General features: G+C 37.4%; 1 protein-coding gene across 1 annotated transcript in view; it reads left to right on the top strand.

The window, feature by feature from the left end:
- Positions 1-19064, top strand: part of LOC116781998 (dynein heavy chain 5, axonemal-like) — a 156483-nt gene that overhangs the window by 75186 nt on the left and 62233 nt on the right. The window contains 11 exon segments of the mRNA XM_032677998.1: positions 2812-2901; positions 3000-3236; positions 3749-3916; positions 7830-8036; positions 9268-9597; positions 10931-11137; positions 11225-11467; positions 12276-12430; positions 14591-15255; positions 15771-16051; positions 16420-16635. Coding sequence (XP_032533889.1) covers positions 2812-2901; positions 3000-3236; positions 3749-3916; positions 7830-8036; positions 9268-9597; positions 10931-11137; positions 11225-11467; positions 12276-12430; positions 14591-15255; positions 15771-16051; positions 16420-16635 — 2799 coding nt within the window.

Below are 19064 nucleotides of genomic sequence, written 5' to 3' on the forward strand. Positions count from 1 at the left end.
CCCTCCAAACCAAACTTATTTTGATTTAAGATTATCTTAGAGTCCTTTTGTATTTCCACAGGATTTTTTTAAAATAGTGATTGAAGGGTTGGATTTTCACCCTCCTTTTCTTGTCAGCAACATTTCCTGCTTAGCAATACTTTCAAGTAAACTCCCTCGTAAAAATTTCTACTCTCCTAAATTTAGAAGCTCTATTGCCACTTCCTTGTTTGTAAATGATGCTGCTACCTGTAAGCAACAGAATTGCTTTGCTAATGGAAGTAATTCTCTGAGACAGTTTCAAAGAACTGAAATAATTAAAATAATTACGTGAGTGGTGTTACTAAGTTTGTCTGTAAAGTGTGAAGCTCAAACCAGTGATGGATGCTATGTAACTTAAGTTTCAGCATGTCTACCTACTGTTTAAATGAAAAAAAGTCTAGTAGGAACTTAAGTTTCAGATGTGACTAATTCCTCCCTCCGCATTAAATCTCACACTAATCCAATTTGTGTAAAGGCTGGTATTGTCCCTTGAGCATAAAAGTGAATATATAATCCAAAGAGTTTCTTAAATTTAATATTTTAATGCCGATGTTAAAATTAATGTTACAAATATTAATAACTTTACATTATTGATTTGTTCTTGTGCTTGTCTAAACCCTTTGAGTATGTTGCTAGCATTGTGTCCTGAAGAGTGTTGTAGAGTCCACTGAGTTCCATAGTGATTGTACTCTGTGGAAAAGGATCTCCTTTTCATATGAATTTTTAGCATCTGACTTCATTTTTCAATCTCATTGTAAGGGATAGCAAATTCCTGATCCAAATTCTTCACAACTTATGTGTATTTGTCACAACGCAACTCATTTTTCCAGTCCCTCTGTCCCAACAATCCATGCAAATTTCTGTCTTGATCTTGCATCCTCTTTTCAGCCATGTATTGTTTTAAAAATCGTAGTAGTAATAACATACTAGCATGTGTAGAACTGATTTTTTTTTTCATAAACTGAAAGAATTAGAATTACCTCACTGGAATAAGAAATCTCTCTGGAATCATAAGCACCATAAAACTAGTTCTGGTGAAAATTGGGCTCTTGACAGTACAGAATACTTTGTTGCATGAAATATCTTTATTCTCTGTGTGTCAAATCAATTATTAAACAATTTACAGTGCCCTATGAGACATCTAGTCTATTTTACAGATGAAGAAGCTGAATCTCAGTGAGATTTAGGTCCAAATTCTAAAAGTCTTTAGACTTCAATTTCCCACACTGCTTGTGGGCACTCCCTTGTGGCACCCACAACCCCCATAGTTACTCAACTGAGCACCCTATTGTACTCTTAGGGAATTTTTGAGGGAAACCCACAAACAGCAGCAGACAGAGGTGGAAGCACTTTTGCTAGGCAACAAGAAATAACAAAAAGAGCAAGCTGATAGCGTGGTATCCCTGCCCATGGTGGGGTGCTGGAACTACATGAGCTTTAAGGTCCATTACAAGCCAACCCATTCTATGATTCTGTGTATGCCCACATTCAGATTGTCTTTTTAGACCACTTATCCATGAGCCCTACTCTAGATTAAGATGCTAAAGAGAGTTTTTTATCACAATATATATATTTGTTATGTGTGTTACTTGGTATTCTAGTGGGATGGAACTCAGGAGGATGGGTAAAAATCTTGATTCAGTCTCTGTGCCAATAAATATCAGCATAGAGTCCTTAGAGAACTTTAGCGACAAACATTAAACTGAAAATTGAAACAAAGCTGGTGAGTATGTGGTTAAACAGCTCAGTGATTTTTAAAAAATATCTAGGTAATTGTTTTCATCTTTGGGTGATCAAAAGTCTTCATTGTCTTAGCTTTCTCCCTTACAGGACATGACAGCTATTAATGGAATTCCTCCAAAATTATTGTCTCCCATATTTTCACTTCTCAGAATGAGCAGGCAGCATTGATTTCCAAAAATTATGAAGGCAAAGGGAACCCATAAGGAGGGAATTATATTAAAGATTGTTAAATGAAGGTGCAAGTAAGCTATAATTTATATCAGTCTGTATTAGGGATGGCAGTTGATATTATAAAACAATTCCGCACTGCAAATCTCAGATAGGACTTTACATCAATTTGAAACTTTACTCAAGATGTTTCAGAACACTTGACAAAGGCAGGCATGGTAGCCATCACTATGAAGAAACATGAGGAAAGTCAAGTTCCATTAAAATGAATTCCAAAATTCCCTTTGGATCCTGTCAGGATTTTACAGGAAAATGAGAGTATTGGTTTCAAGAGAGACATTATGATGCAGTCAGAACAGATCAGATAGACAGAAATTTATAGTGGTGAAGCTATGCATTGGACTCGATAATCCTTGCAGGTCCCTTCCAACTCGTCATCTTCTGTGATTCTGTGATTTTATATATATATATATATATATATATATATATATATACATATCATTACAGCAATTCTAGTACTTTTATCCTCCTACTACAAAAATGGCAATGGTAGATTAAAATATCCAGTGGAGAGCATAAATGGCAGATCCCTGATGTAACTGAAAAGTAGTCTTCAAGTTGTTGTCAGGAAATTCCTGTATGGATCTCATATGAATAGTTCTGTCTGTGTTACTTCGAAGTTATTTTTCTAATATGTTATTGTTATAAAAAACTTCATGATCTAAGTCTGAATATTTATAATCCCAGAAATGAGGAAAAATATCATTTGGGATAAAGTTTAGAATATATTTACAATTAAGAAATTGGTCTAATGTAAGTATAAATCATACTATTGAAACTGGTAAACGAATTGCTGAATGATGTTTTTTTTCTTTCCAGGATGTGATGGATTTTGTTTTTTCTGCTGTGACACCAAAAATGTCGATTTTAGAATGCATGTACATCAAACAAGCTATTGACCTCCTACAGGTAGATACAGCATTCTGCTTTTCTTTCTCTGATTCTGTTATTTGTGCTGGGACATTGTTCAAGGAGGGCTGTAGTTACATATTGCATCTGCTTTGCAGGGTTTACTGTCTGACCGAGATGAGAAGCAGCTCAGTGAGAAACATCTTGCTCGCTTGTTCATTTTCGCTGTGATGTGGTCAGCCGGAGCTCTTTTGGAACCAGATGACAAGCTGAAAATGGAGCTGTTCCTACGGAAGCACTCTGCAGTGAAAGAACTACCAGCTGTGAATGAAGAAGAAACCATGTTCGAATTTGGTATCGATTCCTGTGGCCAGTGGGAGCACTGGTCAAAGAAGGTTTGTATGCTACAACATGCTAAGCTTTCTAAATGAGCATACAAAATGTATTTGGTAAGAGGCATATTATTTTATTATTTCAAACCCTACATAATTTGGTTAGGAAGATTAATCCTACCAAATGTTTGAGAGTTTCTTTTTTGAAATATATTTTTCTTTTCTCTGTAAGTATCTTATGCAGAGAATAGAAACATGTATTTGAAATAGCTTTGGAAGTGAAACAGAAGTGATCTTTGTCTACTGTTTATTGCCCTACTGTTAAAGAACTCCCAGCAACGAAAACATTTTATCATGTACTAGAGAATAGTGGAATGAAAATATCCTGTTAGTCTAAAACTCTTTTAGAAAAGCTGGGGAAGGCACTGATTGATTATAAATGGATGCTTGGCTTTCAGGAAGAAAAGTTTTGCTAATGTAAATTTTATCAAGTACATTTGATTTTGTGTTCTGATGCAAAGTGATTCTTGGGCAGGTAGAAATTCTCAAAATTTATACATTTCTTTCTCATGCAGGTCCCTGAATATATTTATCCTAAAGATTCAGTACCAGAATATACTTCCATTCTAGTTCCAAACGTAGACAGTGTCCGAACAGACTTTCTAATGCACACTATCATGAGGCAAGGAAAAGCTGTTCTGCTAATTGGGGAACAGGGAACTGCAAAAACAGTTATGATTAAGGTAGGTGGAATGGAAAAACATATGTAATATATTTGTATGTTAACATATGTAATATATTTGTATATTTGTATGCCAATAATTGACATTGGCATAAATGTTAAATTGAAATCTAAGAGTAGTTTGATTTGTCTTCAAATTACATACTAGCATTCTTACTGAGGCCTTTTGCCAGTACTCACATGGACTACAAGCAAAAAACCCTAAGTATCTACATTTTAATATAAAGGTTTCTTTTAACCTTTGATAACTCTGGCCACAAGGTCATGTGATAAATGCTCTTTCATATGCTTTCGTTTCTTTTGAGAGGTCAAACTGGAGGTTTTGCTAAGAAAATATTGATCCTTGGAAGATTTTTAATTTTCCTGTGCTTTATCAGTGGTGCCAAATGTGAACTGATCTTTTGTACACCTCTGTTGCACAGTCTTTCTTCACAAACCAAACTGAAGAGAAAGAACTCCTTTACTCAGGGTGGTTTTCAGAGGGTAAATTTATCTTCTTCTTCACTGAAAATGTCATTATGTTCTTTAGAAAAAACAAACAGGATTATCATTAAATTAACAAATAAATGCTTTCTGTATTATAAAATAGTGCAGGTTAAACATATGTTACTCACAAATATTAATGACTTACTATAGAAAAGTCAATAATTGAAAGGCTGAACAAACTCACGTCATACCAAACTTGTCATCCCTTACTCAAAAAAATGTGAGTGTAATAGTTTTCAGCATGGTGTCTCTGTTGTCCAAGGGAGTCTGTAGACTCTTTGATCAATGAGAGGTAGCTAAATAAAACTGATCTGCTGTTGGGACAGCTGAATTTGCCATAGAGGCAATCTGTACCTCCACTGGAGGATTCACAGAGGTCTTGAAATTGAAAATAGCTGAAAAACACTGGCCTAAACTAACCTTTGGCTTTCTTAAAATCTGGAGCCATTTTATGCCCTCCAGCCATGTGCTTTCTGAGCCCTGACATAAAGCAAGTTGTACCCATGCCAGCAGCCATTAATACTACTTTTTCAGCTTAGCTCTCGATGCCAGCGTACATGCCGGTGTAATGTCAACTTCTGTTCCTGGCACCAGCTGGAGAACTATTTTAGCAGAGTGAAGAGGCGGGGTCTGGGTGGTGGTCTTGATATTCCGCATACTGGATTTTGTCCAGATACTGGCAACCTCCAGGCTTCAGCTGCCATTCCTGTCCCTAAAAATAATTGGAGCTGATTCTTGGGAATTGCTTACCCTGAGTCTATGCTATAGAGCAAAGTATGTTCGTTACACAAGAGAGCATAACGTCAGTAGACATTTGATCTCATTTAAGGTTAGGAGTGAGTGTTATCTGCATTCACAACTGTTCCCCTTCTGCTTCACCTTCTGTAGAATTTTACTTTCCTACACCTTGTGGAAAAGAAATTTTCAGATTAAGCAGTTGGTTTCATGAGAAAGTAAAAAGATTTTAATATTGAACACTTCAGGTGGTAATCTGAATTAATCTGAATTAATCTTCAATATTGAGTAAGTTGCCAGTATAAATAATAAAAAAAGAATTTATAATGGAATGTTAATTTGTGATCTTTAATCTCTGTGTTATTAATTCACAAATTGCAAAAAATCAAAAATTTAATATGAATCTGATATAAGACAATTGAAAATTCTCGGATTGTTTAACTAACAAGAACAATCGCATTCGACAACCTCTTTTTTTCGAAGATAGTTCTCGTTTATGTACTGTGCAATATTACAGTTACCATGTAAACATTCTGAAATGCCATCATGAATAAAATAGATGCATGCTTTTTGAATGTTTGAAAATTCCTCGTTGCAGTGGGTTGACCTTGTCCAGCTGCAACACCTCCACCCAGCTGCTGGTTCTCTCCCCTTCCTCAGCAGCACAGGGGATGAGGTAAAGACAGGGAGATCTCAACTCACCAGTTACTGCCATGGGGAAAACATTTGACTTGGGAAATGCTTTTAAAATTTATTTCTAGTTAAAAATTAAATTGGACGGTGAAAATCAAAGAGAATACTAAAAACACCCTCTCCTCACCCCCCTCTTCTTCCCATGGTCACCTTAACTCCTTCGTCCCTGACTCCTCTACCTCCTCCCCACAGAGCAGTGCAGGGGGTGGTGAATGGGGGCTGCAGTCACTACATAACAGCTCTACTCTGCCTCTCCTTTGTCCTCACATTGCTTCCTCCTCCAACACGGGGTCCCTTCCATGGGTTACGGTTCTTACTGGGGCTGAAGTTCTTCGTGTACTATTCCTGTGTGGGTACACAGGGTCACAAGTCCTGCCAGAAAACCTGCTCCAGCCTGGGCTTCTCTCTCCATGGGTCTGCAAGTCCTTCCAGGAGTTCCAGCGCAGGCTTCCCACAGGGTCACAGCCTCCTTTGGGCATTCATCTGCTCCAGTGTAGGGTCCTCCATGGGCTGCAGGTTGATATCTGCTCCCCTGTGGACCTCCATGAGCTGCAGGGGGACAACCTGCCTCCCCTTGGTCTGCACCATGGGCTGCAGAGGAATCTCTGCTACAGCAACTCCTGCCCTTCTTTCTATTCTGACCTTGGTGTCTGCAGGGCTGTTTCTCTCTCTCAACTTCCAGGCAGCATTTTGCCCTTTCTTACACAGGCTGAGTGTCTCCAGTGGATCTACTGGAGGTGGCTGGAACTGGCTGTGTCTGGCATGAGGAACCCCTGTCCCCTTCTTGCAAGGGGCTGCCCCACAGCAGGTGCCCCCCCAACCCCTAGGCACCTGCACCTGGTACATCAGCTTTGTACAAATAGTTGGAGTGCCAAAGAGAGGTCTGAGTGGTGACCTGCACCAACCCTGTCGAGAGTACTCACCAAATACAGGACTGTTGCATATACATCGCATGTATAAACTGTCATTTGGGTGAGGTCTGAGAAAAACCTATTTCTGAAGGGCACCTTTTCTTAAACTGCAATCACCATATCAACAAAATCAACAGTTTAACAATATTAATCAAAATATTTTGCGGGTGTTTGGCTGTATCTTCCTTTCTGTTGTCACAGGGAGTGTATGTTTCACTGGAGTTTTCTTAGAGCACTTCATCAGCAATGGTATAGATTTATTTTTCTGAGGTACCAAAATGGGAATATTTCCAGTCAACCCTCTTATGCACATGAGAATTTAAATGACATTTAACTTTGTCATCATTGCAGAAGAATCTTTAAAAAGAAACTATGTTGGAAATATGGAATTTTTAACACTATTTTTATGCCCCAAGACTTTTCCTAAACAAAATATTTCCTATGCTATATATACATATCCCTTGGTGTGACTCCAGGGTTACATATTTTTATTATGAAGCCTCACTAAACACAGAGAGTGGAGCTTTGTTGCTCTAGGGTATCCTCAGCAGCTATGGAAATTGTACATATTCATAAAATTCAAGGATTCGTTTCCTTATTAAGAAAAGATAACTATCAGTAAATGTGATGTAACTGGGTTTAATTTTAAACTACCATTTCTTTACACTGCTTTTGTTGTAAGATATGTTACTGTAGTGTAAACATGAAAAAGGATTTGGTTTTTCACTTGTTCCTTGCAGTCTGCTATAATAGTTCATCACTAACAGCTTGAATTTAGGAAAAATCCTGACAATTGTTAATGCAAAGTTTATTTGCATCTTGAGTTGGCACATATCTACTTGTTGTAACACTTAGTGAAGTCTATTAAAAACTTATAAATTTTAATACTTAGAAATTTTATGCAAAACATTAACTGACAGTTTGAATTTCAAGTTGCAGATGGTATATTTATCTGAAATAAACTGGGTTTTGAGATTTTGAAGTTAATAGCAGGACAGAGATTTTTGCAGGGCTGCTGTGCGTCTGCATCTCCTTTTGGCTGAATTCATCTGGATTTACTGGTGCACTTTAAATTGGTTTGTCTTGCAGAATTATACAAGCAAGTATGATCCTGATGTTCACTTGAGCAAATGCCTAAACTTTTCTTCTGCAACTCTACCAAATATGTTCCAAAGGAGCATAGAAAGTTACGTAGATAAAAGAATGGGCACCACATACGGTCCTCCGTCAGGGAAGAAAATGACTGTCTTTATTGATGACATCAACATGCCTGTGATTAATGAATGGGGTGATCAGGTAAAAGGAAAACATTTGAAAATTGTTGGTCTTACTATTTTTGCAGATGGAAGTACTGATCTGTGGGTTGAAAAAATGGGACAGTTTAGGAAAATGGTATCATAATGTGGACTAGACCAAGTATGTTTACTAAAAACAATTTCCCCAAGCCAGTTTTTGACAGGACTAATAAGCTATCATTCCCAAAAGATCAGGGAGAGTATCAAGCCACAAGTGCAATCACTGTAGCTTTTAAGCCTTTTGGTATGGTTGCATGCAAAGCTAGTAGAATTTCCAAACTAGCAGTCCTCAGAACCAGAGTGGGAAAGGAAGCATTTCCTTCTTTGATCTACTCTGGACTGTAAATTGCAGCTACTACTATGTGAAATCTAAGCTGGTGATGAGTCTAGAGAACAAGACTTAGGAGGAGTGGCTGAGGAAATTAGGGTTGTTGAGCCTCGAGTAAAGAAGGCTCAGTGGAGACATTATTGCTCTCTACAACTGCCTGAAAGGAGGTTGTAGCCAGCTGGATGTTGATCTCTTCTCACAAGCAATAGGAAAAGGGAAAAGTTGCAGCAGGAGAGGTTTAGATTGGATAACAGGGAAAAATTTCTTCACCAAAAGGGTTGTCAAGTATTGGAACTGGATGCCCAGGGAAGTGGTGGAGTCACCATCCCTGGAAGTATTTGAAAGATAGGTGGATGTGGCACTGAGGGACATGGCTTAGTGGTGGGCTTTGCAATGCCGGGTTAATGGTTGGACTTGATGATCTCAAAGGTCCTTTCCAACTTAAACAATTCTATGATCACAGTTGACATTCAAGACTGGCAAGCTGTCTTGTGGTATTGATATTTACAGACCTATACCGTGAAAATCTGAATTAAAAAAAAAAAAATTACTGCTGAGAAAAAGTAACTTTCCTGCTTCCAGTATAGCTCTGTAATCCTGCTCTCTCACTGCCTCTATACAAGTGAATGTGTGACTATACTTCATGCTAAATTAATCCTTCTTTGTCACTCTGTAAGTGCCTGTGTCAATCTGAATATATGATCTGGATTGAAAACTTAAAGTGCTGAATGTTCTTAAATTGAAATCATGCAAATCTAGTTGAATGGCTGACTTCATGTCCACAACTACTTATAACATGGCACTTACGTGTGGCCAATCCGCTGCATATGCTTGGTTGCCACACTGCATATTGAGGACCCTGAAACACTTAACTCCTCCTTTTTTTTTTTTTTTTGATATCTAGGTCACCAATGAGATTGTAAGACAGCTGATGGAACAGAAAGGTTTCTACAGTTTGGAGAAGCCAGGAGAATTCACACATGTGATTGACATCCAGTTTGTAGCTGCTATGATTCACCCTGGGGGAGGTCGAAATGACATCCCACAGCGCCTGAAACGCCAGTTCACCATCTACAACTGCACACTGCCTTCTAGTTCCTCTATTGATAAAATATTTCAAACAATAGCTGAAGGTTATTTCTGTGAACAACGTCATTTCCCTGCAGAAATATGTAAACTGGCTTCAGCATTAGTATCTACAAGTCGAAAGGTTTGGCAAATGACAAAAGGAAAGGTAAAATTACCTATTATTTATATCTATTAAGGCCTTGAAACATCTGACCCAGGCCTTTTGAACTGTTGTTTGCATTCATACTATTGTGAAGTTGTGACCAGTGTGTATAACTACTTACTGATGCCTCTGTTCTGAATTGGTTGCTCTCAGGACCTCCTTAACTGACTGAAAACATAATCACATGCAGTGTCTTCTATAGCTAATATAAGAATCACATTATATATGTATAATATAGTAAGCATAGCTGATAGAAAGATTGAGAGATCTTGTGGCTGAGTAAACATCAAGAGCACAAAGAACAAGAAACAAAAAATTAGATAGGAATCTTCTCTAAAGATATTTGGGATTGTGACAAACTTTAAAGATCTGAATTAAAAAAAGGAAGTCAAATTTGGCAGAGAGGGAATCAGTTCAAAACAAATGAGATCTGGTACTCAGTAATTTCTAAATATTGACTTTTTCCATTTCAAACAGATGTTAAAAATATTTAACTGCAATTCCTAAAAAAATTTTGCTTTGAAATAGACAAAAAACCTGTATGTGTAGAACAAAATTTGAAAATATTAAAATTACGTCATAGAAATATGTGTCAAATTTGTTCTTCTAATGAGAAAAGTGGAGGGGAGTAGTGGAGAGATAGGGATTTGTTCAATGATATTTTCTAGACTTGAAAAGGTTGGTGAGAATTACACAAACAACTCACTATAGCTATAAACTTGGCTTACAGGGAGAAACAGAGAGACTTCTAGTGAAACTATTGGCTAGTCAATATTCACCCGTATATTCAACAGAAATGGTGCTTATTACTGCTAGCTAACTTCCTAAAGAGAAAACCTGGCTTTTGCTAAGTTGTAAATTCCCCTCGAAATATTATTTTATTATTTTTCTGTTCTCTTTTATTTTGTTTTCTTTTCCTCATCTACTTTCCCTTTTCCTCATGAACCTTTCCTCACAAGTTCTTGGAAAGGACAAAAGAGAGTAAAAGAAATTATCTGGAAGAAAGGACAGGAGCAACACCACAGATTAAGCAGTGCTGACATTTTTACTGTGGCCTTCAATGCCATCATTAACTAACCTGTCTTGACTACTCTTCAGTGCGTGTTTCTGGGACTTAAGGGATTCAAAGAAACTCAAATGAAATCTGTGTGAATGTAAAGAGCTGCTCATGGCTACTGTCATTTCTTCATTTTTACCATTACCTCTTAAATGCCAAGCATGTATTTCTGCTTGGCAAGACTGAAGTTTGTGAAAATTTCCATACTCACTTAATAGTAAGTAGGAAATATTTTTCTTTAGCAATTATCTGAATACAGTTTGTGACATTATTTTGTAGATGTTACCGACTCCAGCTAAATTTCATTACATCTTCAATTTACGAGACCTCAGTCGTATTTGGCAAGGAATACTTACAGTTACTTCTGATGTCTGCCAGAGCATCAGTGTTTTGGTAGCCTTGTTCCAACATGAGTGCAGACGTGTTATTGCAGACAGATTCATCAGCCAAAATGATAAAGACTGGTTTGAAGATACACTGGAAAAGGTAGGCAAATAGTGTTTCAGTATTTGCGACAGAAAGAGGCCAGTGACATATTTCATTACTAAAGAAATCCTTAACGTATTGTTGTAGATTGTTTCTGTAGAGCATGGTCAAAATCTATTTGAAGATAAATGCACAAAATTATACTTTGTGGATTTCTTGCGTGATGTCCCAGAGACTACTGGAGATGAACCTGATGATGCGGAGTTGAAGGCTCCAAAAATTTACGAGCCTATCCCATCTTTGGATTATTTGGCTGAAAGATTACAGATGTTCATGCAACAGTACAATGAAACTGTCAGAGGATCAAAGATGGATTTGGTATTTTTCAAGGTATTGCTGTTTGTAATTATATTCATACCGGAAGTGCCTGGTCTTTTGTACTTACTGATACATAGATCTTTGTGTTTCTATCACATTACTTTGGAGATAGCTGAGAATGGCTAGCTTTGCATCCAGAGAGCCTTACAAATGAACTCTACAAAGCCATACTGCCATCTCTAGCTGCCTACGCTCCCACAAATTATTCCATCTCTTTGCAGTTCCTCATCTTCTCTTCCTCATTCTTTGTATAATTCAAAGCACAACTAATTTGTTTATACAGTGCACATTGTGATTGTCATCTTGCTTTCCTGTAAGTTACCTCCTTCTCAAAGGTCTTGATGTACGATGGTTTCTTCAGCTTTAGACTGGGTGGTTTGGTAGGATTTTAGGGCATTTCAGATTAATTCTTGCTCCAAGATAAATATAGAAGTTGAATAAGAAATGTAGATAGTGTACTCGTATTTTACCTTTGTCAGCCTATTTAGAGAGCCTGTAAATAGCTCAGCTAGAAGGCTGGGGGAGTCCTTTCAACTTTTCCTTCTGTCCTCTCAGGGGCATGCCCTCAGCTCTGCCGGCTACAGGCAGTGCATATGACATTGCTTCATAAAAGGACATTTCTCTTGGGCTAGTCCTGCTGCCCACTGAAGTCAGGGGAAAATCACCTGTTTACTTTGATAAGTACAGGGCTAAGTCTTTGCCATAGGCTCCAGAGAAATCATCTAGCTGTTGAGAGGAAGTTACTTGGTGACATGCTTCTGGCTGATTTTATATTGTATTATTTTTACATCTCTTCATCCCCTTTTCTCTCTATACATAGGATGCAATCATCCATTTGATTAAAATATCACGGATTATTCGAACTCCACAAGGAAATGCGTTGTTGGTGGGTGTGGGTGGATCTGGAAAACAAAGTCTGACCAGACTAGCATCATATATTGCTGGATATGAGAGCTTTCAGATTACTTTAACAAGGTAACACAGTGCAGCATACATAGACATTTACTCCTTAATTTACCATAGAAATAAATGTCTCACAATCAACTTAAAGAAATGCAAACCTCTCAAACATTTAATCCCTCATTGTAAACTACATTTTTGATCAAAACTGTCTGTGCAAATGCACATTCTGTAGATGACAGATCCTGGGTCTTTGTTTTTCTGACTTTATGCTACTGACACAAAGTATGCCTTTCCTTGGGTGTTTGAATCTGCAATGCACCTCTGTAATATCCCAATAAAATATAATTTTGCACTAGAAATAACATGGAATAATATTCTGGTATATACTGCATAATAGGCAAATGCTGATGGGCATGGGGAAATAGTAGTTTTTTCTATAGATCCTTATGTAGACAGGCTGTGTTATTACAACTGCTATCAATGCCTTTATATTTTGTAGTGCTGAAATTTAGTAATTAATAGAAATTTGAAGGGATGGGGAGTAACTACTGTCTTCCTTCTGCTTCTCTTTTGACATAGGGTTTAATGTGGTAAGCAATAAGGACCAGCAGAGTGTATTTCACTTTGCAAACTATTTAACATGCTGAGAAATATGCCTTAGAGACGTATATCAGGTCTGTGAATAATGATATGAGGTTTCTGGTGAAAGGAAAGAGAAAGAAAGATGTATCACAATCTCTTCCTGTGTCCCAGAAGCAGAAGGAAGGAACAAAGGGAACAAAACAAGGAGGGAAATAAAATAATGAAGAGTCACAGAAGAGAGACTCTAGACTTGCAAGATTCAAAATGCATTAAAAAGGCAAATATATATTTCAGTCACTTAGGAAAGGTTCATTTGCTGAAGCTAACTGGAGGCAACCTAAAAGCAGGTAGCTGAAATTGTGTATTTAACAAGCAGATGGTCAGCTTTTGTAACTTGCCACAGGAGGCTGTGAACACAATATCAGCAGATTTAATTGGACAGTGAGAAGACAAGATGGACATACTTTTTAGTATTTTTCATACAATGGCAATGAATATGGAGAGGGGAAGAATGGAATGAGCAGTGAAAAGTGGATGCTGGCTCATGTTTTCTCTCTAAGTATCATTTCACATTGCTGATGTTAAGATTATTGAATTAGATAGACTGCTGTTCTGACTTGGTAGAGAAATTCTTATCTTCTTACTAGAATACCACAAATCACTGTAAAAACTCTAGCTGACATGCAAACTGAAGAACTAGATTGTTTTACAAGCTCTGCAGTGCTTGTATTAGGTGTATTTATAGAGCAGAGGTAAGATGGAGCTGGAAGAGAACTGGGACATTTTCTGTATGGCATATTGAATAAAAAAAAAAGAGGCTGTCAAATAGTGAAGAATGGGTCATGCGTGTTGCAGCAATTACTAAGGACTTTGCTTTGAAACCAGTCTCTTATTGCCAAGAATCTCTTCAAAGAGGTTCCTAATTTCAGATTTAATTAGCTAAGGACAACGTCTGCCATTTTACTTTGCTTCATTTTATATTGCACAATCTGAAATCCATGGTTGAATTTGTGTGGACTTCATCTGAATCTTACCTGTGTGTACCAGCTATAAGAGGCATAATGACAGAAACAATCATGGTCTCCATTTGCAGCAGAGTTGATCAGCCCAAGTGATAATGTTCAAATACCATTTCTGGGGCTTGATTTTAGTTAAACCATAAATACAGTAAAAAACACAATAAACCCCTCAGTTTTGTTTTCTCTTGTCTCTTAATGATTTCCTTTAACTTGCTCTCAATGTCTTTAAAAGATAATCCAGCTATATTTACATAATGGTTACAGGTATTAAAACCTACTTGACAATTTCATCCAGCTGTATTAACCTACATTTCCAATAAAAAATTTACATCTGCAAATGTGGGAATGCAAAGCAGCATTTTAATTACCTTAAACATAGTATTACTCTCACCATCATTTTTTCCAGCACATTATTTTGTTGATTTCACCTCCTTTCTCATGATTCACGTTACTGAGCATTCACTTTGGGAAATGTTTAAGAAAAAAACCTAAAAAACGTAACCACGAGATATAGTATTAATTTTTTTCTATATTTTTTCCTTGCCTTAAGGAAGCTATTCCAGATGATAGATATCTCCTAAAATGATCTGTAACTCTTGTTCTCTCCTTCTTTAATAATTTTCTATTCCAGAACATATGCCACCAACAACCTTTTGGATGATCTGAAAATCTTGTACCGTACTGCTGGGCAAAAAGGAAAGGGTGTTGTCTTTATATTCACAGACAACGAAGTCAGAGACGAATCTTTTCTTGAGTACATGAACAATGTTTTGGCTTCAGGTGAAGTCTCAAATCTTTTTGCACGAGATGAAATAGGTGAAATCACACAAGACCTGATACCAGCAATGAAGAAGGAGTACCCAAGGCGTAGTCCCACTGGTGAAAATCTTTATAATTACTTTCTTGCTCGAGTTCGGAATAACCTGCATGTGGTTCTTTGTTTTTCTCCCGTTGGGGAAAAATTCAGAACTCGTGCACTCAAATTTCCAGGTCTGATTTCAGGCTGTACCATGGACTGGTTCCAGCGCTGGCCTAAAGATGCTCTTGTGGCAGTTGCACAGCATTTTTTAGCTTCCTACCATATTGAGTGTACAGAGGAAGTGAAACAGAGTGTTGTTAACACCATGGGAACAATTCAAGATATTGTAGCTGAAAAGTGTGTTGAATATTTTGAACGATATAGGCGACGAACATTTGTGACGCCAAAATCTTACCTGTCCTTCATTGGAGGCTACAAAGCTATTTACAAAGAAAGGTTTACCAGTGTTGGATGCTTGTCTGAACGCATGAGAACAGGTACTGTAAAATCGATTTGATTTTTGTTTGTTTGTTTTTAAAAGGGTGAGAAGAATCTGAATAAAAGAACCTGAAAGTGCAGACTTAAACTGTGAGCTCGCTTTCATTTGGAAGGAGACTCATATGTTTTCCGCTGTGTTGTGTGTGATTACAAAATATGCAGAGGTCTTGTTTCAGTGAACTTTATGAATGTTCAGATTATTTGTTAACAGTTGAAATACCTGCATGTATGCATGTGAAGGAACTACTGACATCCTAGTTTTCACATTTAAGCATGCTAAAAGTAAATCTGAGAGAAGGTAAGTAAATATTCATATTCACTCTCTCTGAAGAATCTTTTGAAGAAAAGAAAAATAAAATATTACTCCTGCTTAATTTTGGTGTTCAACAAATGGGACCACTCACTGGTGTTTCTAAATAGAAATCTGAGTGACTTTTTTTGAATATCCCCATTGCTTCACTGTTTCTCTCTCAATAAGTCTTCCTGTTGCTAAAATGGAATTTGTCCACCACAGGTCTTGCAAAACTGATGGAAGCTGAGGTTTCAGTAAATCAGCTCTCCGAAGAGTTGGCTATGAAGGAGAAAGATTTGGCTGGAGCTTCAAAAAAAGCTGATGAAGTTTTATTAGAAGTAACTATGAAAGCCCATGCTGCCGAAAAAGTGAAAATGCAGGTGCAAAAAGTAAAAGACAAGGCTCAGGCTATTGTGGATGACATTGCCATTGATAAAGCAGCAGCAGAAGAGAGGCTTGAAGCTGCAAGACCTGCACTGGAAGAAGCCGAGGCAGCCTTGCAGGTCAGAATCAAAGTATATTCTGAACATGCATGTGGTTAATGATTATTATTTGTAATAACATGGCTCATGCTTCTGACTTGGGGGGGGAAAAAAAGATTGAAAGAACTAGCTCTGGCCTGTAAAACCTTGTAGAAAAAAACCCTGAAAACTGAAGAGGTGAAGAGGTAAGATGGACAGTACTCTACTGTTGGGTAATAAAGCAGTTATTGAGTGGTACTGTCTTTAAGGACTTTCTGTGGAAATGCATCTGACTGACCTGCAAACCTGCAATAATTACATTACATATACAGTCCTCCAGGAAAAACATCATTCTTTGCAATTGAGTCAATGCTTAAATAAATGAACTATTTTCTTTTATGATTTTTCAGACAATAAAACCTTCTGACATTGCAACTGTTCGCAAACTGGGTAAACCTCCTCACTTGATAATGCGGATTATGGATTGTGTGCTACTTTTATTCCAAAGAAAAATAGATGCCGTAACACTAGATAAAGAACGCCCAGGTGTAAAGCCATCATGGACTGAGGCTCAGAAGCTAATGAATAATTCAGGATTTCTTAACATGTTGCTTACTTTTCAGAAGGTAAGAAGTTAACAGGGGCAATACTGCTCCTATAACTATCTTCAGAGTTCACATGAAAGTGCCTTCTACCGTAAAGGTAGTTTGAAACAGAGGAGGCTTTCATGTACCTATAGATGTAGATATCTCTGTGACTCCATTCCTGTTCATTTTCATGGTTCATTATTTCAACAATTTTCTCCTGAGCCACACAGTTTTGATTGCAGACAGAAGTATCCCAAGCAATAGACCAAAGCTTGAGAACCTTAGTGTTATATTTTTCAGTCAATTCCTGCTTCTAAGTAAGAATTTGCCTTGGAAGGGACCACTCTTGATTTTTGAAATGGCTCACCTTCTCCAGCATTACCAGGCCTGTTTGCCTATAAGGCAGTCTAGAACTCTGTCTCCACTTTGGCAGAGAGGTAATAGGAAATACAGAAGAAAATGAGCATCCTGTCAGGAAAAATACTGGCATATTTGGGAACTTTTGGGGTTCTTTCACTTGAAAAGTAGCAAAATGAAGAATGATCTGAGAAACTTAATATCAACTGTAAGAAAAATAAAAGCAAACACAGGTTTTTATTTCTACCAGGACATAACCTTGTCCTTTTTTATAGCAAGATTCACTGAACTGTGAGACAAGGAAAATTTCTCTGTAAGAAAAAAAAAAAAAGGATGTCACAGGTAGCTGGACCAGGTTTCAGCAAAACCTGGGTTTTGTGCAATGTTGCAGAACATACTCTTTCGTTTGTACACCGATTTTTTAAAAAATCTATTTCAGCTGTGCATTTTTCTGATCCGTTTTTTAAGCTGCTGTAGTGTTTTTGTTGTAAAGATCATTCTCACTGTCCCCAAGAGCCAATTCTCCCAGGGAGCCATGTTTTTGAGGCACCATGTGGAAACTTGCACTACCTCTGTAGACAGTTTTCTTCCTGGGCCTGTCAATCTGGTCACTTTTCAAAGTGCTACTTTCACTAAACAGAAAGAGGAAATGAGTTTAAAGATAGCAGGGACTAATTATGCACTCCTTACTCAAGCTTCTCTCTAATGAGGCTTCCAGTTTTGGGACTTATTAATAGTGTATGTATTCCTACTGGTAGTTTGCAACACATTTAACTTTACTCAGAGGAGTCAGAACAACATCTGTGGGACCAAGTTCTTGCTGGAAATGATACTGATGAATGTGGTGTAGAATACTAGACTACTTCTATCCCTGATGGGGTACTTCTCATCCTGTCCTTCTGTGTCATTTCTCTTTTCTGAGTATATATGACAAGAAAACTCATTATGTTTGGAGTTCTGAGTAGACGACGCTACTTACTTGTTTGTGAAATTTTTGTTATTTCATAATTTTTTAGGCAATGAAAATTAGTGGATGAAGTAGTTCTTTGGGTTTAAAATTCATTACTTAGAAGGAAAAGTGCAACATTTTCCAAGCTTTTGTACAGAAATTTAGGCCATTGCTGGTTGGTCTTTCCTTCACCTCTGCCAACTTGCTAGCTCATAATTTTGAGTAGGAGAAAAAAAAAACAGGCAAAATGTTTGTCCAGCACTATTATACATTTTAGTAAATGATCATAGCAAAAATGTCACCATGGCTGATCTTGGGAAGGATATAGTGAATGTCTTTGTTAGTAGAGTAGCTAAAGATCGGACAAGGCAGCCCTTTCTACTATACAGAAAACAGGAAAAGGGTAAATTGCTTGACAGTATGAATGGTGGTTGATTTTTAGATGCATTAAAAGAAAGGCATTAATACATTGCCAAAAAAAAAAAAAAAGGAAGATTCTTAACACTCTATTGTTAAGCAACCATTGTTACCCTGTATAAGCCCTTCTACTCTCTACATTGCTGAAGGAGATGAATTCCATTTTCTTCTGACACATAATTGCAAAGTAACCACCATCATCAAAGATCTGGCTTTTCATGTTCTCAACAGATTGTGAAAGGGGGATAAAAGCTGATATTAGCTGAAAGAAATCTCTTTTGAGGTTAAGGAAAAGGATTAGCGTCAGTGAAGTCAGTGCCTTGCAGTTTCACCCTTTTCCTTCCCAAAGCTACGTTTGACTCCCTTAGCTGTGTTCGCATCAGTGCCTGTCTGATGCCATGTTGAGCTTGTTCCTGGAACTAGACTAGAAGTAAATTAATTAGTAGTTCGCTGACTTACGTTTCTGTCATTATGGTATTATGATATGCTATTATGGTAGCTTCCAAACTGGGTCACTGAGCATTGGTGATTGGTATTAAAGATTTGGGGCAAGAACATCTGGTTGAGGGGAAGGGAAAGAAGGTACAGTGTTGTAGCAACAGTAACTTAGATCACCTTAAATTGTCATGGAACTATGGGTACAAGTAATGTCTGTAAATCTTATTGGTCAAATAGGGATATTAAATGGCAACTCAAGTCAATCTGTTGCAATGGAAGTGGTACTTATTTTCACAAGTTCACAGAA

The sequence above is a fragment of the Chiroxiphia lanceolata genome, chromosome 1 (genome assembly GCF_009829145.1).
Source record: "Chiroxiphia lanceolata isolate bChiLan1 chromosome 1, bChiLan1.pri, whole genome shotgun sequence".
NCBI lineage: Eukaryota > Metazoa > Chordata > Aves > Passeriformes > Pipridae > Chiroxiphia > Chiroxiphia lanceolata.